Raw genomic sequence first — 21,565 nt, forward strand, 5'->3', positions numbered from 1 at the left:
ATAAAGTGAGGGAAGGCTAGTTCTTCCTTCACTATAAGAGTCCTTGTCAGAATAAACCTGAGAATAGCTGCTAGAGAACTAATAACCACAATAGCAATCTGCTTTTCTGAGCATATTGTGGATGTCGTCTGTACTCAAAGAACACTTCCCAACTGTATGTTTGCTTACAAAGAGAGCTAATCAGTCCTGTTTAATTGGATTTAGTGCAGCGCAGTGTGTGAAATGTTGAATAATAATCATTGTACAGTTGCAGAGTTTTTGTAGTATTTTTAAATGTGTTACTACTTTGTCTTTTCTAATTTATCAGATGTAATGATTTTTGGTGTATCGTGAAAACTTCTTGGAGCGTCGTGACATTACATTCTTGCTCTAGAACTCATAGTTTGTTTTTTTTTCTAGTACGTTTAAATGTGGCACTACTTGTGCGTTCACTCCCTCTGATGCAATTTATCAAAACCAAATACTGTGATAAATATCGTGATATCGTCTTTATGTGGTAAAGTTACGTTTTTGTAGTATTTTTAAATGTATTACTGCTTTGTCCTTTCCAGCTTATCAGATGTCAGATAAAAAATAAATATCGTGACTTATCATGTACCGTAAAAACTTCTCAGAGCATCATTACATCACGTTCTCTTCAAATCGCCCACCTCTAGTACTCATAGTTTTTATAGTACCTTTAAGTACGTTCGATTTCTCAGACGCAACTCATCAAAACTAAATACCGTGATAAATATTGTGATATTGTCTTTATGCAGTAAAGTTAAGTTTTTGCAGTATTTTTTAAATGTCTTACTACTTTGTCTTTTCCAACTTATCAGATGTCAGATAAAATAAATATCATGACTTATAATGTATCATAAAAACTCGCCCACCTCTAGTACTCATAGTTTTTATAGTGCCTTTAAGTACGATTTCTCCGACGCAACTCATCAAAACTAAATACCGTGATAAATATCGTGATATCGTCTTCATGCAGTATCGCCCACCCCGAGCCCTGATCGACATCACACCACAGGATTCCAAACTCGTTTGCGCAAATGCGACGCAGCCACAGTCGCCACGGGTGCGAGTGCGTGGTGAGCTACGGGCCATGCGCGCCTCTCTCTCAGTTCCACTTCCTTTACAGCTCCGCTCTGTGAAATGGGTCCGGCGGGCTGCTGCTGATTATGCCCCTCACACGTGTTACATCTCTCCGTGTTTGTGCGTACGCGTGTGTTTGGCGAGCGATCTAGAGCGCATCCCCAGTTCTCGCTGAGCCGTGCTCGTGTTCGCCGCTTTGACTGGCAGAAACTCCAGCAGCAGCATCTCCTTCCTGCGCTGTTAGCTAGCACTGATTACAGCAGCTAGCCGGCTAAAAGTACCGGGCACACGGCGTTAGCTAACCTAGCTCTCCGGCCGCTTCAACTCCGTTCTCGCTCGGCCAGTGAAATGCTCCAAAGCTCCCCTGGGCTCAAACAAACGCCGTAGCTCTGAGCTCTGTCTTCGTTTCGGATTTAAACCGGTCTCGTTTGCAGTAGCAACGCGTTGTTCTCTTCGAGCACTAACACAATAGCTCGGCGGGATCATGGGGGCATACCTGTCTCAGCCCAACACGGAGAAAACAACAGCCGACGGTGGAAACAAGAAACTCAGCTATGGCTGTGCTGCTATGCAAGGCTGGCGCATTTCAATGGAGGTAAAAAATATATATGTATATACGTCATATATGTAAATATGTTGGCTTCCAGTTCGCCAGCTTTTTCGAATTTTCCGTTCCACCTTAAATGGTGCAGCAGTTACATTCTGGCGCCTGAGGCGCCAGAATGTAACTGCTGCACCATTTAAGGTGGAACGGAAAATTCGAACGAGCAGCTGGTGAATAAGTAGCGTTAGCAGGCTTCAGTTTCGTGAATGTTGTTGAAGCTAACTAGCTCTTCGTGTTATGTTAGCTTAGAAGCTACATGTGCACGCTATGCAATTTTTTAATGGGTTTTGAAAAAAGGGGTTCATTCTGTCGTTGCAGCAGGTCGAATGTGTTTGAATGGCCTTGTGCAAGTTTCGCGCCAGTTAACTTGGCTGGCAACTTTCTGCTCACCACATGGCTGACTGCATTGTTCTGTGGCCTTTCATTGCTAAGTCACACCCCTCACCCATTCTGCCCTTTCTGACATTTCGTCTGCTTTTCCAGGATGCCCACAACTGTATCCCAGAGCTGGATGAGGAGACTGCGATGTTTGCTGTATATGATGGCCATGGGGGTAAGGAAATGTGACTGTGTGCCTAGCCGTCAGCAACTTCTACCTCAGTAGTAGAAGGGGAAAAAAAAAACCCTTTGGAGTCTCTTCCACTGCTTTGCTGGAATGCAGTCTGTATGGAAAGGCAAAATTGCACATTTTGTTGATTTTTCTGAGTGCAAAAATATGTCAATGTTTTGCAGGTTTGTACCTGTAGAAGTGATGTGAGTTGCATAAAAGTGGTTAAGTTGTACAAGTCGATGCGGATTCCCAACAATGGGGAAACGATGGAGTAGATTTCAAGAGTCGATTCTATGCAATTTCCTCTTAATTTCAAAAATCAAGACAGAAGGAAGGAGATCTGGCATAATAAAAAGAGACTCCAGAATAAGTCATGGCACTACTGGTGCCAGAATATCCCACCTTCTGTGTACGTGAGTGTGGGCAAATGTGAACATCTCGAGTCCAAAGCTTCTGATTCCCAAATGCCTGGAATCAGAGACTTGACTCCCAGCCCTAAGATACTGTGTTTGAGTAGCACTTTAAAAGTTGGAGGCTTTGACAGTTGACGAATGTCTCCTTCCTCCCAGGTGAAGAAGTTGCTTTGTACTGCTCGAAATATTTACCCGACATCATAAAGGAGCAGAAGGCGTATAAAGATGGCAAGCTGCAAAAGGTAAGCTAAGCAGTATTTTTTGCAAGCGTGGACCATTACAGCTGTGCTGTCAGTGTTTCTTCCAGCCACAGAATCTCTTTTGACCCTTTCAAGGACAAAATGTATGGTCTTTACAGCGTTAAATCATAGGAAACGGTCACAGAGCTGTTAATTTTGTTTACACAGATGTTCTGTAGGTTCTGAAGCAGCCGCTTTGGCTCGTGTCCCCTGTTTGCTAGGCATGCAACAGTGGTTGCTAGGATATTGCTGCCGGTTGAATGAAAGGGCTTCCGCTCTCTCTGATTGGTATTTCATTTGCAGCGTTTAAAGATGCATCATGGTCAGATCTGCTAGCACGTGTTGACATGGATTGGTGTGGCACGCAAATTCAGTATGTACCACAGGTGCCTCTGTTCAGGTGTGATCCAGCAGCGGTTCCACTCTGTGGTCCTCAGAGAGCATCAGCTCCTGTCTTGTTAAAGCTGAAAATGATTTATGTCTCTGTTCTCTTAACCTCTGTGCTGTTTGCATGTCTCCAGGCTCTGGAAGATGCCTTCTTGGCTATAGATAGCCGAATCACCACGGAGGAGGTCATCAAGGAGCTTGTTCAGATCGCCGGCCGTCCCCAAGAGGAGGCAACATCCGAAAAAGTAGCAGATGAAGATGATGGTGAGTAAATTGTTATGAAAATGAATGCTCGCTTCAGTACATGCAACATGAAAGGTAAATTACACAAATAGGAAAATTCCACGCTGACTTTTCAGGCTCACATGTACTTATTGGTGCCTCGTTTTAGCTGTTACACTCTGTATTATTCAAACGGCCCTGTGAAAGAACATCCAAGCTAGGATATGTTATGTGGGAGCTCGAAACATCCGTGTGTGCTGTGTTCCTTCACCCGACCTTGGGACATGTACACTTTTCCACAACTTTTTGTCTCTCCCATCAGTGGATAATGAGGAGGCTGCTCTTCTGCACGAAGAGGCCACCATGACAATCGAGGAGCTGCTTGTCCGATATGGGCAGAACCTGAACAAATCAGCCAAAAAGCCCAGCCAGGACGCCTCCAAAGAGCCTGAGGATGGTGAGAAGCCTCACACCGAGAAGGGAATCAATGGCGAGACGGAATGCGAGGCCTCTGAAACAGACAGCAACGGAACAGCAAAGGCGAGTGAGGCTGGAGAAGCAGCTGGAGGCTCCAAAATGAGGGCCTGCAGGAGAGCAGCAGCCTCAGGTGGGGGAAGCTCTGGAGTGGGGGGCTCCTCATCCTCTGAGGGAGAAAAAGCTGGAGCAACAGGAGATGCTGGCCCATCCTGTTCTTCTTCTACAGCACCTGCCCCAGGAAGTGCCAAGTCCAAGTTTTTCGAGGACAGTGACGAGTCTGACGATGGCGAGGATGAAGAGGAGGGCAGTGATGAGGAGGTGGGTTAGAGCAAGGATTAGAGTGCATGTACAGATTGATTTAAGTACAGTTAGCTAGGAATGTCTTAAGATTCAGGGCCTTGTGAAGGTTTGGGGATGCAGGATGGTATTTGGTGGTTATTTGCTTAAAATATCATATCAGTATTGGACAGTTGTTTCACTTTAACCTATATTTCAAACTGATATTAGATTTATATATTGTATACTAGTAGAGTGTTTAGATGATGCTGGGTTACTGTGCTAAAATGTTAGCATTTTGTTAATTCTGTGTTTGCAATTGTTTAGAAATAGATGTTGTTTCCCTGTAAAGCTACCCCGGGTAGATCTAGTCCCAGTTTTTGCATCTTTTGTTTGTGTCAGCATCAGCAGATACATATTTTAAAAATATTGAGTCGAATACTGTCGTGTTCGTTGATTAAAAGGACTGCAGTGAGGAGGATGGTGAGGACAGCAGTGAAAATGAAGATGATACAGAGGAGGAGGAGGAGGAAGAAGACACAGATGAGGAAGAAGAGGAAATGTGCTTGCCAGGGATGGATGGAAAAGAAGAGGTGAGATTGTCTGTCTAAAATCTCTTGCGTCTGAAATTTCTGTTTCAATGTGTGGAAAAAGTAGCTTTTTGAAATCCACATGGAAGCAGCTTTTTGACGCAGCAACCCGTTCCTTGAAATCAGAGCCTGGAGCTCTGTAATGGGGGGGCGGAGCATAGGATAGATCAGGGTCACCAGGCAGTCTTGGTACCAGTGCCTGTTCTTAATAGGGATGCATGATACCACTTTTCCTTTTCTTTTACTGATACCTGAGCCTTAGGTTTTGGCCAATTCAGAGTACTCATGCTAACTTAGCCAGCTTATAAGTTCTGAGCTGTGTCCAGAAACTTTTGCTACTGCTTCTGTCCTCCCCCTCCCTTCCTTCTGCTCCTAGCTTGTTTTGCAGAAGATGTGGAGGAGTCGAGGAGAGGAAAGGAGCAGGAGGAACAGAGAGAACAAACAGTAATGAGGCAAACGGGACAGCTGATCCACTTCATCAAATCTAAGCCTATCACAACAATTACTTGAAAGCATGCTCTGCTCCTAATGCTCCTAGTAGCCAGTTGCAGTTACTACAGGGACAGCATACTTTCTGTGTATGGCCTTCTACTACTTTTTTTATTCATTTATTTTTTTTAAATAAGATATAAAATGCGCCAAAAACTGAGATTGTACAAATGCAAACAAAACATTGAAAAAAAACAGTTGGGTTTTTGTTTTGTTTTTTTTTTTTTTGGTCCATCCTTTCTGGGCGTGCATGCAGTGATGTCACACTTAAATCTGTAAAAGTCTTCTTGGGTAGCATATTTTCATGAATTTAAAATGGTCACGAGACCACATTCCTGTCTGATGCGACTGACTGACAGAGACGCACCAGCTAGTGGACTGCTATGCCAAATGTTAAACCAAGGATAAAGGCTATCATTACCCCAGGAGACTGGCAGTTCCTTTCATATATCTCTCTAATGTTCACTCCCTTAGTAACCACCCAGACTGACATTAAGGCCCAATGCCATTTCACCCCTTGCCCCTACCACTTAGCCCTTAGCCCTCTGTTTTGCACGTTCATGTCTAGGGTAAGGGTGTCCCAATTTTAGTTGAGATAGAGGGGTAGGGCGAAATGTTAGGGCTACATGGCCCTCCAAACGGAGATTTTTCAGAGACTCACTCCAAACGGAGTGTTATGAAAAAAAAGAAAAACCGGCAAGATGGCTGCACTAGCGACGAAAGAAACCCATAAATGTGAGTATTTTCTCAGTTAAAAAAATACGATAACTATTGTATTATCTTAGTTTAATGTCGCTTCAATGTATTATGGTCGTTTTCTTCGTAACAAGCACAAAAAAAAATCGCTAATAGCATGCTAATTTCTCAGTAGCTAGCTAACTTTCCCATTCCACCTTAAATAGTCCGGCAGTATTGTCGCCAGGAGCGCCAGAATGTAACTGCTGCACCATTTAAGGTGGAACAGGGAAAATTCAAACAAGAAGCTGGCGAATAGATGACTTCAGCTTCGTATCAGTGTTCGCTAAATGTAACTAAAGCCCAGCAGCGAGGTTGCTGAACTTCTCCTTTCTCTGCTATCACTGAAGACACGCTGGGTCGCCTGCAGAGCAGCGCTAGAAAGTTGTTAATGAAGCGATGTTTTGTTTTGTTTTTTTTAATTTGAGGGTTGTCCCATCCCAAGTTTTTAACCACTACCCCTTGTAACTCAGTTCCAAGGGGTTAGGGTGACACTCGAAAACAAGGGGTAGGGGTGAAAAGAAAAAATGGGATTGGGCCTAACTCAGACTATAACTACATAGTGGAAGATGAGGTATTGCTCAGCCACTGTGTGTACGCTGTTAACTGGCTTGTCTGATAAAATGAAAAGCTTAGGAAGAATTTCAGCTAAAATCGCCCACTACCATTGCCTTCCTACAAAATAGTGGAGTTAGTGTGTCAGTATATCACTCAGTAAGAAGTCATTATAGGTTCTATTGACTTGTATTTTAAGTGCAAGTTATTTATTTTTTAAGATATGTTTCTGAGAAAATTAGATAAGAAAATCGACTTGCATAAGGAGTTCAACAAATATCGAATGTTATAGAGATAATTGCTTCTAACATCCATGCAAGACCTGATAGTCCACCAAAACTGCCCCTTTTAGATTAACAGAGCTTAAAAGCTTTCATCTTTGAGAGAAAGTCACTACTCTTGGTTCAGATCTGAAAAAAATCTGCAGCTGTTTCTGTCCATCCTTTTCACTATTGGAAGTTAAATCGAGGTTATGGGTCTGAATAGTGTTGCATGTACATGAATAGTTTGATATGAGTTTAACTAAGTCTGCTGGGAACTAAGGTAAACAGCACGGTTCACTCTAAGCTTAGTGCCATTAAAATCAGTATTTCCTCTTTGAGGTAGATTAAAGTTAAAATTGATCCACTGTCTCTCACAGTTTTGGGGCATTTTGATACACTTTGTGCAGTACAACACATGTTGACAGCTTTATGACACCAAAACAAACGTGACTGTCAAAAAGTTAAGGGGTGCACTTTTAGGGGATGAGACGTCCCTCATGTTGTCAGAAATCGACATCTTGACGAATTTAGATGAAAGGAAAAAGTACGCCAACATTTTTAAAACAGTGGAAAACTCGTACGGGTAAAAATGTGCATAATGAAAGGAATGTCAGTGTCACATTGTGGTCTGATTGGGCTGGTGTGCATGTAATGTAAATTGACTTGTTCTACTCATTGATTCTACTCATAAATACCTTAATTTTGTTCTAGTTTCTTAAACTAGCCAAGGATTTAGTCAGGTCATTGTGTGCATGTAAACACAGTCATTTACCAGCTATGATAATGTCAATTACCTGTTACTTATTATTGTGGTGTTCTGGCTAATGAGCTGTCAAGTTTGTTTACTAATGTCTTACAAGCTAACCAATTTCACACTTACAAAAAAAATTAGATGTATAAAAGTTATTAACATGCATTTTAACTAACTAACATTTGTAGAAGTGTGTTATCAGTTAGAGCCATCTCCCTTTCTTTCAGCTGCAGGCCAGTTTTGTTTGCTGCAGATGGAACCGATTTAAAATGCGTTAAATCAGGGTCTCCCTGTTCTGAGAAGGCAGTGTTGTCTTCCCTAAGCTAATTATTTACTAATTATTATACCCTGAATGTGTTGAGTCAGGTGTGTGTGTGTGCTGGGAAAATGTTTAAGGGAAATTGTTTAGTTAAAAAAATTAATAAATAAACAAATCATTGACAGTGGTATCAATCTGTCAGTTCAACATTTGCGGCAACCAGCAGGTTTTCGTACAAAAACATCTTGTGGTAAACCCTTTGAGCAGTAGCCAATTCCAAAAAAGAAAAATAAATATAGACCTAAATATAGACCTGATCTAAGTCCGTGTGTTTTCTGTTTGTGGATCACTGAGAAAGTAACAACCCGATATGGTGCTTAGCTGTAATTTCCTTGCTGATAGCCCTCGTGTTGTGTTTTTCTGAAGGAGTAATTTTTCCTTTTAACATAATTGAACACATTTTCTTGTTTGGAGGAAATTAATTTGTCTGTAAAGAACTCAGCTTCAGAAAAAATCTTTTCACAATGTTTATTATGAAATAATATCATTATTATGTTTATGAATGTGATTGTAAGTTTCTTTTGTTTTTGCCCTTTTCTCAGCCGGGCTCAGATAGTGGAACTACAGCTGTGGTGGCCCTTATCCGCGGGAAGCAGCTGATAGTAGCTAATGCTGGAGACTCCCGCTGTGTGGTCTCAGAGAGAGGAAAAGCAGTAGACATGTCCTACGACCACAAACCAGAAGATGAACTGGAGCTTGCCAGAATAAAGAACGCAGGGGGCAAGGTGACCATGGATGGCCGGGTCAATGGAGGCCTTAACCTCTCCAGAGCCATTGGTGAGTAGATTCATCACTACTTCACTGTCATTTTAAACCTTTTTTATTATTATTATTATGTACTAAAACCTTTAATGGTTGAAGTACTTTGTTCTCTTTTATGTGTAGAACACAGTTACATTAATTGTCACAATATTGTTTTTAGGGGACCACTTTTATAAGAGGAACAAAGCCCTTCCACCTGAAGAACAGATGATCTCTGCTTTTCCGGATGTCAAAGTGCTGACACTTAATGAAGAGCATGAATTCATGGTTGTTGCCTGTGATGGCATCTGGTGAGACTTTTAAGACTTCTCTCAAAAGTCTGCTGCTCTTGTCTGTAGAATCACATAATTACTGCAGTGCTCTCATGTTTTCATCGTCATTTGAAACGTATTAGAATCTGGTTTATGCTGAGTGTTGAATGTCTGTGCAAACTTCAGCTACAACAGTCTATCAATGTAGACTACTGTTCAACAGTTTAGAATACTGTGTTGTATTAACGGTATGTTTTTTATCATACAGTAATAACTCAAACGATATAGGTTTAAATCTTGTAGACACCTAAAGTTTAAGGATTTTGACTTCGTGTATATACTATAATTTCCTATTTGTAATAGTTTTGTCAATCTTCTACTTTAAAACTTACTATTTCAAATATGAGGCATTCTGGATGTTAATTCTAACATTGTTTATACAGGCTTCAGTCATTTCAGAATCATCTGTTCATCTTTTTTTTATGTTGTTCTGAAGTTGGACAGATCTAGTATGGTGAATTCATTTTATATATTTGTCTAAATCCAAATTGGTTTTGTATTGTAGAAAATGTTTGAAATCTGATTCCGCACTTTTGAACAATACTGTGGACACCAGTAAAGTTCAACAAATTGTGAAACCCTTTCTTTATGGCCTTGTCATGCTGAAACAGGAACGAGCCTTCTCCAAACTCTTACCACATCATTTTGAGTGGAGAGCACAAAGAGTATAGAACTTCTAATTCTTCTACTAAACATCTTTGTGTATGTACACACACATCGTTGCTGTCGAAAGAAAACCTCATATCTTCATTTTTTTTGGTAGTTTTTCAGTTTGACATCATTTGAAAATGCATGTTGCTTTTTACATTGTGTGTGCATTTCATGAAGAAAGGCCCAAAATGACTTGGGGGGGAAAAAAGTCTGGTTTCATTGACTTACATTACAAGTAAAGTAGGTTTTTTGCTTCTCCTGTAAAGTTACCATTTTGGAGATACGAGGTTTTCTTCCAACAACAGTGCTATGTATGTTATGTATGTACATGTGATGTCTTCACTTGTCACTAACGTAACTGTTATCTTACAGGAACGTAATGAGCAGTCAGGAGGTTGTGGACTTTGTAAGTGAGAGATTGAAACCTGAAGGTAGTGAAGCCAAACCACTGTCTGCCATTATTGAAGAGGTAAGCACTAAATCAGTGCACCTTAGACAAATGTTTCCCTATTAAAAATGATTGGGGTCATTGTCTTTAGTAATTAGCATGCGTTAGTTATGTCAGCTGATCGATGATTTCCCAAACCGCTAAAGGGTTTTTGGAAAGGAGCTTTTTTCCCTTTAGGGTTAAATTAGAGAAAGCAAAGATAAACCAAAACTTATTCCATTCTGACACTGACCTGGACACACAGTAGATTGGTTCATTTTGTCAGTATGACATTGTTGTACTGGCTTTTTCTTCAGCAGGCCACAGCATAGTTTCCTTTAAGTTTGTTTTAATCCTAATTGCCTGTATGAGTTCTATACTTCGTATTACTGAATAAGCTATTGCACTGCTTAAAGTAATGTTTGCTTTACAAAGCTATGCTTGATGGGAAGTGCGTGTAATGAGAAACACAGAAAGCAGAATTATTTAGAAATGACTCTGAATCTGTTCTTTTTTTCTAGTTGCTTGACCACTGCTTAGCACCAGACACATCTGGGGACGGTACAGGCTGCGACAACATGACCTGCATGATCGTCACCTTCTCCCCACATGCTGGCAGCAATGTGGCTGAGAACACCAAGAAGCGGAAGCTGGATGAGCAGGTGTCCGAGGAGAACTGCAGTGACGGCAAAAAATCCAAAACTGAATAGAGCCACTGTCCTAGAACCTGAGGTTCTTTTAACGCTCTTTTGATGAAGACGAAATTGGACGCTATCTACTTCTCTGTACACAACCCTCACTGGAATTTGTTTTTTTTTATGGATTGATTCCCCAAGAAAGAATGTTTTAGTTTTAAACAATTTGAAGGTGCAAGGAAATCGAACTGTAAACCAGCCATCTTTTCTTGTTTGTTTTTTTTTGTTTTGTTTTGTTTTTGTAATAATTCGTTTAGCAGGCCCATGTCAATGTGTCCACTTGGATGAGTGCAGCTGTATCTCAGCAGAGGTACAGCATTACACGAAAGTCTGTGAATCCTTATGTACTCTGTCTGTTCACATACCCTTGTATATAGTACATAGTGTTTCCAGCAACATATTTCTTTTCTGTTCCATTTATTGTGAGTATTCGTGACTTCCTCTTGACACCCATATGTAATTGTATTCAAATACATTTTTTTGTAAATTATGCGATGAATGCTATCTTGTATTAATTTTAAGGTAAAGACCATATTTGTTCATATGAAGCCATTTAGCTTGAATCTTAAAAAATGCAATCTGGTTTGAAACAAATTACAATGACATTCCTTTTGCTTTGGTTTTGTTTAAGAAAACATTGACAAGTTAAGCTCTGCAAGCACAATTCTCAGTAAGTGATGTGGCAGTTGCAGAGTAAATGGTTACATGCTGGCTACATGAAATGGAGGAAAAATGATTTAAAGTTGAGATTATCTGCAAATAATCATTTAGGCAGTGCAGCTATGAGATGGGACCCCTGGCACAAAGGGATTGCCACTCATCTGTTTTACGTTTTCAGCCTCAACTCTCACGTAGCTCAATAAGGTTTCTATACAAGGTATTTTGGAAAATATATTTTGGTACTTTTAAAGCATCTTTGTGAGATCTCCAAGAAAACAGTGAACATTGCTCAGAATGACACCTTTTCCTGAAACAATAAACAAGTGGAGACATACTTGTCTCATGCTTTTCTTTGTTGCATCAAAGACACGGCAGGTGTACTTGTCTACATAAATGAATTCCATGTTTTTTAGAGAATATTAAGGCTGTATATATTGAAAATGAATACTCAAAATACAGATTTTATTGAAATTCCATTCTACTTTTTTGACAAACATACACGAGACCACCACAGTATCCCTGTCATTAAAAAAAAAATCCTAACACTATCAGCGGACCATTACATTTTGGGAACATATCATATTGAACGGATCAATAAAAACGTCTTACAAAATCTTACATTATCTTCCATTAAAAGTTGAGTTAAATTACCATTTTGGAGACAGGAAGGCTTGTAATGACAGCAAGAATATTACTACATCACTTATTATAAAATGTTTATAAAAAAAGGACATAATTCAACACTTCAAATACATGACTGATACATAGTGAAGGGTTTTCACTTTAGTGAAAAAGGCCTAAATTCCCTGTAGTTCACGCTAAAGTTCACCAGAGTGGTGCTCGCCTAAACATTCCCTCCCAGCAGCACGACTCTGCCATCTGTTAAAACAGGAAAATACACATTTAAAACACTGTAATTCCATCTCACTACACTATGTTAGAAATATGTTTTGAATTACCAAAACCTGAACTGCAAAGACATCTCTATTTTTTGTCATTGCCAGTTATTGCTAGTAAACGGTGACTCCAGCGTGTGAACTCAAATAAACACTTAGTTAAATTGTTTATCCAAAAGTGGGTGTAGACACCTGCTTATTCAGTGTGTCTTCTGAAATCAAGGATATTAATACAGAGTCTGTTCACCTTTGCTGCAGTTTCAGCCTCTACCCCTCTAGGAAGGATCTGCACTACATGTAGAAACGTTGCTGTGAGGATCTGATTGCAGCCACAAAACCATTAGTGAGGTCAGGTACTGATGTTGGACGATTACTTCTGGATCACAAACGCCACTCTAACTCATCCCAAAGGTACTGGATGGAGCTCCATCACTGCAGAGAATGCAGCTCCACTGCTCTACAGCTCAATGCTGGCGGTCTTTACGCCCCTCTAGCTGATGCTTGGCATTGGGCATGGAGACTTAAGGCTCGTGTAGGTGCTCCAGAGCATCCCATTCTATTGGTCAGTGCTGTTTTATGGAGATTATAAGCTCCATAATGCTGTGTTAGCATTGTGTGCACCTTACAGTAACTAAATTCCCCAATTAGGAAGGCTGTCTGTATTCTTTTGGACATACTGTGTATCAATAGCTTTGTGATGCTTGTAAAGTGTAAAAACACTCACCTGCATTCTTTTGTGAAGAAATATTAGCTTCTGGTTCAACAAGTCAATGTCCTGCAAAAACACGAATTAGACTGGAATTAATAGAAAAGTAGCTTTTTTGCTTCTGAGTGTTCATTAGGACTGTAAGAAGAGACTATTTGAATGTCTGTTATGACTGTTTCACCTTTATCATCTTGTCATGTTGTTTTTGCTTGATTTGAGGAAGGAGCTCCTCCAGCCTTTCAATCTAAAATGACAGTAACCATATTAAAGGGGAATTCCACTAAACTTTCAAAATTGTGGCATAATTTAATGATTGAGATGTAAACGAAGTCACATAGAGTGGTCCAGGGTTCATGATGTCTACAGAACACATACAGCCATTTTACTATCCAAAACAACCAGTGAACCTACACATATCCTTTGAATTCTTTATGTAATGTTGATCATAGTAAAATATTGCTAATTTTGAAAAAACATGCTTTCTTTGGGGAATATTTTGCCTTACAGCACGCTGCATGTACCTCTCCACCAGGAATGGATATTAAAAGATATTTTTAAAAGGCCAAAATCTTATCTCAGACCTATCATAAGACAGTGTCTCAGCTCATTAATATATTTCATGTAATAATTGTGAGGGAGCTTTAAGAAGCATTAAACTCTTCAGACATCTAGTTCCTATCACCACTGTTGTGATCAGATCTGTCTCTACAAGTCTCTCTAGAATGGAGCTTTTCACACCAAACCACTCTGAATGACTCTGTTTCCATCTTAACCGTTTAATCATGCAGACGTTTAAAAAAAAATGACCAGACTAAATCAGTACCTTGACCTACAAACAGCTATGCATGCAGTGTTTAAATGAAAATGAAAACTGTGATTTTCTTTCTTTAGAATTCAGTAAAAACATATGAGATTTCAGCCTGTTTTCTTACCCTTCTCACAATACCCTGCAGTCTTGACTTCAAGCTTCTATGAATGACTGTCATGGCGATACTTCTGGGCCTGGCATTAACTTTAAACAGAAACATCATGAGTCAGAGACAGTTTGAATGCAGAACTGTAAAACTGTAAAATCATTAGGTTATTAGAAAACACCTTTAAGGATTAAAGGGCCCATATCATTGCTGTTAAAAAAAACTTCTGCTCTTTACATTGTGTGAACTTTAAAATTGCTATATATAAATGATTCTTGTATTGCCTCATTTAAAAAGCAGTCCAGGCTGAAACACTCCTTGTAACTTCGGTGTGAGTGGGTGGGGCTAAACTGCTGTAGGCTGAATAGGCACATATATGTAAATGCACTGTTTTTTGTGACATCACAGAAACAATGAATTCAAAATGGGCTGTTTTTCAAGCTTGGTATTTATATATGGATTGTATGGACTGAATCCTGCCTTCCGCCCAATGACAGCTGGGATAGGCTCCAGCACCCCACCGTGACCCAGAAGGATAAGCGGTTTAGAAGATGTATGTATGTATGTATGTATGGACTGAGAAGGGAGACCTCAAACTCCTTTATTTCAAAACAGCAAGGAAAATGAGGTTCTCCAGGAGATGGGCCCTTTAAATCAAAATAGCTTTACCGTAAAACCACTATACAATCGTAATCATACCATGCTGAAAGTATTTTGCCACCTCCAAGACATAAGGCCTGAATAGTAACAGATACAAAATCTTAATGAATGAAAAAGATAATGTTATACGTAATGCAACACAGAAAGTAACATTACAAAAATCTAATATCCTAATCATGTAGATAAATGAGGCACGGTAAAAGTAAAGACGATAGAGTTCTTTTTAATTAGGTTATATTCCCAAATACAAATGGACTTACATTTGCTTGCTGTTCGCTGGTATGCAACTGTTCAAAGGGATTAAAAAGCCTCGGCTGTTTCGTATCTGGGATGAGACATTTCTATCATTCAGCAAAATGTGATCCAGATATACTTTTACAGAAATCATTTAAAAAAAAAACGTGAATTAGTTCATATTAAGCAGTAGTCAGTCATGTTTCTCAAAATACCTTGAATGTCACCTCAGCAACGTCCAGTCTGAAAGAATGGGCTAAGATCTGTGAAGAAATTGAGAAATATTTAACTGTCTCCATCTCTTGGACAGTCAAAATACAAAGGAGAAGAACAGGATGTGAAAATGTGTGGAAACAAGTACAGACAGGAGAATAAGGACAACAACAACAACATGATCATGATGATCATGACAATGATGGTAAAGAGGATGATGACAGTGGTGTGACAAGGATCCCCTAGTACACAAAAAAAGCCCCCAATTAAAAAAATCACATTGTAATTGGCTCGATTACTTGCAATTGTTATGTCTCAAACAAGTTGATGCTCTCAAGGCATAACACTTCACCTACTAGCATCTAAGACTAACTATTTCAGACCAGCTATTTTAGAATTATAAATAATAAATATATGTTGCAGGTTGTGTGGGATGGTAAAATGGCTGCCATGGATGAGCTGCATTATGAATCAAAGGGAGATAAATAGATGTCAACATGGATAGATGTAGTATGATGGAAACTAGTGGGGTACACTAGATGGCCAAAGGTATGTGGACACCCCTCCTGATTATTGAGTCCATGTATTTCAGACCCACTATTAGCAGGTGTATAAAGTCAAGCACATAGCCATGCAATCTCAAACGCTGGCAGGAGAACTGTTCATACTGAAGAGCTCAGTAACTTTAAACATAGGATGCCGCCTTTGCCACAAGTCAGTTTGTGAAACTTCTGCCCTGGTCAACTGAAAGCACTTTTATTACGAAATGGAAGCATCTAGGAGGAACAATTGACACCTGCAAACTCACATAGCACATAAATATTGCCTATCCTCTATTTTGTCACTCACTACAGATTCCAAACTGCCTCTGGAGGCAACATCAGCACAAGGACGGTGCATCAAGAGTTTCATGAAATGAGTTTCCATGGCCAAGCAGCTGCACACAAGCCTAAGATCGCTATGTTCAATGCCAAGCGTCGGCTGGAGTGATGTAAAGCATACCACCACTGGACTCGGGAGCAGTGGAAACATGTTCTCTTGTGTAATAATCACATTATATAGCAGTCTGATGGATGAATCTTGGTCTGGCAGATGCCAAGAGAATGCTACCTACTGCATAGTGCTGACAGTAAAGTTTGGTGGAGGTGGGATAATGGGCTGGGGCTGTTAATGCTACAGCAAACAAAGATATTTTAGACAATTATATGCTTCCAACTTTGTGGCAACCGTTTGGCAAAGGCCCTTTCCTGTTCCAGCATTTCTGTGCTCCTGTGCACAAAACGAGCTCCACAGACATGGTTTGAGGAGTTTGGTGTGGAGGAACTCCAGTGGCCTACACAGAGTCCTGACCTCAACCCCAATGAACACATTTGGGATGAAATGTCAGCTGTGAGCCAGGCCTTCTCCTCCCACATCAGTGCCTGACTTCACAAATAATCTTTTGAGAGAATGGGCACAAATCCCCACAGATACACTCCAAAATCTTGTGAAAAGCCTTCCCAGAAGAGTGGGGGCTGTTATAGTCGACTAAGGGAAGGGCTAACTGCATATTAATGCCCATGGTTATGGAATAAGATGTCCAACAAGCTTATATAGGAGGGATAATCAGGTGTCTACATACTTCTGGCCATAGAGTGTATGTTATTAAAGGGGAATTGAATAGATTTTTCAAAACTGCTGCGTAATTCAGTTGTTGTTAGTAGTGGTTAGATGTGAAATAGCTCATTGTGGAGAAATGTTCCAACTCAGATTTCTTTGTAGTGATGGTGAAAGCATCAGGGGTTGTGTTGTCTACAATGCAAATATATCCATTTTATTTACTATCCTAAAGGACCAGTGAACCAACACGTGCCCCCGGAGTTTTTATATGTAATGTTGATATTAGTAAAATAGTGGTAAACAACACATTTTATTTCTCTTTTTGGGAAAAACCTCCTCAAAACTATCATAAAACAATGTCTCAGACATCAGTCAGCATATTCATAACCATTTTATGTAACATCTTTCTGTAAGGGAGCTTTCAGAAGCATCAAATGCTTCGGATGTCTGGTTTCTACTCTGAATGACTTTGTTTACACCTTACCAACTGAATTATACAGAAACTTTGAAAAATCGGTGGAAGAAATTAGATCTGAGTTGTGGGTGTACAATTGTGTCAGTACCCCATTTAAAATTTTTGTGGGCCTGGTCATCATGGGTCCCCTGTGCCCCAACCCCTCTCCCTCCAAGTACTTACACCACTGTATGATGAGATGACGATGATGATGATGATGATGACCCACCTGTCTTACTGTGGTCATTTTTGTCCCTCGTGGAATGTGGACCTCTCTTAGTGCTGTAACTCTGTCATCTACAAAACAAACCAGTCATCTCTCAGTACTGGACAGCTATAACGGCCCAGCCAGCTGCTTTATTGTACTGCTTCATTCAAGTTTGATCAAAATGAAAATGAACTTTAGTTAAATAACATTACAAGAACAGATACAGGTGTAAATGTGCTTTTTAAACGGCAGATCCTTCAACAATTTTTCCTGCCCATCTAAAGGTCCTATCAAGCATGTGCAAATCATTAGTTTAGCGCAGTAACTTTTGTTTTTTTATGTTAATTCAATACAGACTAAGCTTAATAATGCTATTTAACCCTGACAGGGTGATTTAGGCTATCACTGTTCTCTACCTACACATTTTAATGCCTACCTACACATTTTAATGCCACATTTTGATCGAGTGATTTAAGCAGTTTAGAACCGTAAGTTCTATGCTAAACCATTTCATGCTTGAATGGTTCTTTGCACACTCAATAAAGGTAGTAATCTGTCACTGGGGCAGACCCCTCTTGTCACTGGGGTGGTACCCTTAAGGTTACATCTCAGTACCTGAAGTCAGGGAACATAATTGTACTATACATACATACATCATCTAAACCGCTTATCCTTCTGGGTCGCGGTTAATTGTACCATAATCCATTGAAATGATATTTTCTAAGTTGTACTGACTCCACACACCGTCTTGTCTCAAGGCTTTTTATTTTATCGTTCTGTTTTAAAACTTCAGGTTTTCAAATATGTACTTTTCACCTGGAAAAAACTTATTTAAGGTTCACAGTTGGACCTTAAAACCACTGCTGTACCTTTGAGGGCACATTTACACTGTTTGTACCTTCATGCACGAAAAATGTACCTGCACAGCACCTTTATTTCTAACAGTGCATGGTGAAATGGTTTTTCAGATTTATGGTAAATGTGTTTGGTTCTATATAGAACCTTTTTGAAAACGGTTCTTCTGTTGTTCTAAATAGACTGATTGCCTTCACTTGCCTTTGCTGTGCTGGCCTGCTTTGTCAGACACACCTGTTGACATCTATCTCTGCTCACTAAGCTGTCATTCAGCCACTGTTATCCACCAAAAAGACACATTAAGTTCTTGTGAAACGTTTCTTACAGTTGTCGGGCGAGTTTAAGATGGAAATAAACATGTTTAAGAAACAGAAACTGAGATTTCGGACCGACGGCTGGTTGCTACCGATGGTTGCTATGGCAACCAGGACGTTCGGGCTCAAGCGTCTCTGTTCTCCGAAAATAAACGCAGTTAAGCGATGAAAGAGTTTAAAACGTTTAGGCAGCAAACTAACCATTAAGGTCGAGCCTCTTCAGCGCCACCCAGACCGCCGCGTGTTTGTTTTCCACTTTAGCCATTAAGAAGTTTAGCTGGGGCTCTCCGGAGGTTTATATTCTCAACTGCAGCTCGAGAGAAACAGCAGAGTGAATTCAGCAACTATAAGAAGACTTCAGAGACAGACGCTCCGTGTGGTCAGTTAATTCCAAAATAAAAGCCAGTGTCGAGGACAACAAAGCAAACTAAAAGTTCAGAAAAACTAGATGTGTGTAAAAGTATCGGTACTGTATTAAAATTTTAGAATGGCAAGACGAAAAGAGAAAAATCTCCCGCCCTTTGAGATTTGTGACAAGTTCATTTGGATGTCTAAACTAAAATTTAAGATGTAAAACTTACATTTTTTGTTCTATTAGACATGTAATTGAGTAAATGTAATGTAAACATTCAGTTTTAATAAGATACCAGTAAAGTACAAATCTACCAAGGCACAACGCTCAAGTATTTTCCTCCCCTGGTCATATGGAGTGGCCGATTTTCTAATTTCTAATTTTCTGGGAACTTAACAAATAACAAAAAAACGATCAATCAGCAGTTATTATGATTATTAAAAACAATAATCATCTCCCTTTTATTTGACACTGTATGTTTTACAACCAAACTGCTGCATTTATGTTTGTGCATGTAAACCGATTTTTTTCTACAGTTAATATTCAATAATGATGTATTGCCTAAAAGTAAAATGGAACAAAAGATCAGAAAATGAAACGGGAAGAAAAGGTGGAAATTAAACTTCAACATATATTTTGGTTGGATGGTAGAAATAAAGTAGAAAAACAGCATAAAGTGCGTAAACATGCTTCAATATGGTGAAAAGCTTAATCATTAATAAAGAAATAAAAAGTAAAGTAAAATATAAATTTAAAAAGAGCTAAATACACACAAGGAAAGATGACAGACAGACAGAGAGACAGAGATATCGAGTTTGAGCTGAACAAAGCGGTTAGACAAATCATATGTAAATCAGCTTCCTGTTTCTGATTCACTGTTACAGAGTAAGTTAGAAACAGTAACTAGGACTCTCGTTAAGCACAGTGTCAGTGTTTTACATTAATCAACAAACATGAAGTCCATCTGGGTCCCTCATTCCAGTGATGCTTCCAACAGTTATTCTCAGTCTGGTTCAAGGACTCAAATAGTTTCAACTCAAAATGTTCGAGATTGTCTCTAATGGCTTCTCAAGAGGGTCATGAGACAGATAAGTCAGCTGAAACCAGTTCTTATCATCATATGATCATGACAGGCTTCTAGCAGTAGTCACAGTGGTCTTCATGGATCTACTCTGATAGACCTCTAACAGTAGTCATCATTGTATATTCCTCTTTTGAGACTTGTTTCTTCTCTAGGTTTCTTCCTCTTGCTCTTCAGAACTTTTTCTTACCACTGTCTTCCTTGAAGATACTTACTTGGGGCTTAGACTCGGATGTTCTGTAAATCTGCTTTGTGACAATACCTACTGTAAAAAGTACTATATAAAAAAATCTTTACTTGACTTGACCTTACAGAGACACAAAATTATATTTTGAACTAAGAGCCAGGGTAGTGTGTTTCAACTATCAGGGTTAGTATAATGACAGTTTACATTTTTATGGATTATAGAATATAGTAAATAACATAATAACCATGAATGATCATTAAAGGATTATCTTACTTCACTACAAGTACAGTCGTATGCAAAAGTTGAAACACTCCCAGTAAAATTATATATTTTATTGATAATAATAGTAAGTTATCACATTATAATAATGATTTTTTAACATATCCCACATCCTCTAAAGGGAAAAAAAACATAAACATGGCATTTTCCTGCAGTTTTTACTGCACAGTTTCTATTTATTTATTAGAAAGAAATAATACATATGTTATCTTATTTTCACTTAGAAAATTAACAAAACATGTCATTTGACCAGAGCACCCTAACTTTCGCATATGACTGTAAATTGTATTTGCTCTTCCTTCATGTATTGCGCACATTACATCAAGATGAAGGTTGTGGTTAAAGCATTTTTAGCAGCAATATAAACTGTCTGTCCCAAAGTTCAAAGTGCAGGTTTTTGTATTGGTGTGCATGTTTATGTGCTTTAGGGTATGAAAACACAGTCACTGCGAACACAATATAATAGCAGAATCTTTTTCTTGAATTACAAAACTCGTGACATGGTGCCAGCGCCACTTTGTGGGATGTGTGATAGTGATGTCATCCGTACAACTGCCTTTGTAGTCTGTTACAGAACAACAGTGGTAAAAACTGTTGTTACTGTCAATTAATCATTTTGATTATTGATATAGGCTGTGATAGAAATGGATCCTTCCTCCCTCATTACTATTGCACTAGTTTACTAAATTGCAGTAAAACTGCATGAATCAGTCAATGAATTTGGACACTTATTGATCATCAACCTGTATCAACTTGAGCAAGGCTGAATTTGGCTTCTTATTCAAAGCCTTCAACATGAACACAACATTTTGAAAAGTGCAGGGGACAAAGAAACCATAAACACACTTAATTCTAGGTCCATGACTGCAGTAACCTGCAGTTACCAGTCAGTGTTTTTGCCATATGATGAGGGCATCAGGGTCTTTGTTTTTAACTGTACACAGTGGCCGTTTTTCTGTAGTGTTTCTCCAGAAAGTAAAGAGAGTCTGAAATGTTTGTTTTCAGTGACTCAGTGGCCACTTTTAACGTAACATTCATCTTAACAAGAGTTTCACAAAACATGTTGGTATCAGCTCATGTAGGGATGTACAGTCTTCACTAGAAATTACAAGTGCACTGTGGGAGATTGCCCTGCTAGAAAAAACAGCATAGAC

At 39.3% G+C, this 21,565-nt stretch overlaps 2 protein-coding genes across 2 annotated transcripts; one reads left to right on the top strand and one right to left on the bottom strand.

Moving 5' to 3' along the window:
• Positions 1 to 1,112: 1,112 nt before the first annotated feature.
• ppm1g (protein phosphatase, Mg2+/Mn2+ dependent, 1G) lies at positions 1,113 to 11,793 on the top strand. The gene is made up of 10 exons (XM_036573752.1): positions 1,113 to 1,678; positions 2,171 to 2,240; positions 2,807 to 2,892; positions 3,411 to 3,540; positions 3,821 to 4,293; positions 4,716 to 4,844; positions 8,496 to 8,730; positions 8,876 to 9,005; positions 10,050 to 10,146; positions 10,626 to 11,793. Exons 1-10 carry the CDS (start codon positions 1,568 to 1,570, stop codon positions 10,812 to 10,814), a joined length of 1,650 nt encoding a protein of 549 aa, XP_036429645.1. The 5' UTR covers positions 1,113 to 1,567; the 3' UTR covers positions 10,815 to 11,793.
• A 111-nt stretch (positions 11,794 to 11,904) lies between these two features.
• On the bottom strand, positions 11,905 to 18,857 carry si:zfos-1056e6.1 (uncharacterized protein LOC107988029 homolog). The gene is made up of 9 exons (XM_036573753.1): positions 18,714 to 18,857; positions 17,365 to 17,432; positions 15,085 to 15,132; positions 14,896 to 14,960; positions 14,675 to 14,712; positions 13,994 to 14,073; positions 13,243 to 13,305; positions 13,080 to 13,130; positions 11,905 to 12,338 (listed from the first exon to the last, which is right to left on the bottom strand). Exons 1-9 carry the CDS (start codon positions 18,775 to 18,777, stop codon positions 12,285 to 12,287), a joined length of 531 nt encoding a protein of 176 aa, XP_036429646.1. The 5' UTR covers positions 18,778 to 18,857; the 3' UTR covers positions 11,905 to 12,284.
• Positions 18,858 to 21,565: the final 2,708 nt, after the last annotated feature.

The sequence above is a fragment of the Colossoma macropomum genome, unplaced genomic scaffold (genome assembly GCF_904425465.1).
Source record: "Colossoma macropomum unplaced genomic scaffold, Colossoma_macropomum, whole genome shotgun sequence".
Classification (NCBI taxonomy): domain Eukaryota; kingdom Metazoa; phylum Chordata; class Actinopteri; order Characiformes; family Serrasalmidae; genus Colossoma; species Colossoma macropomum.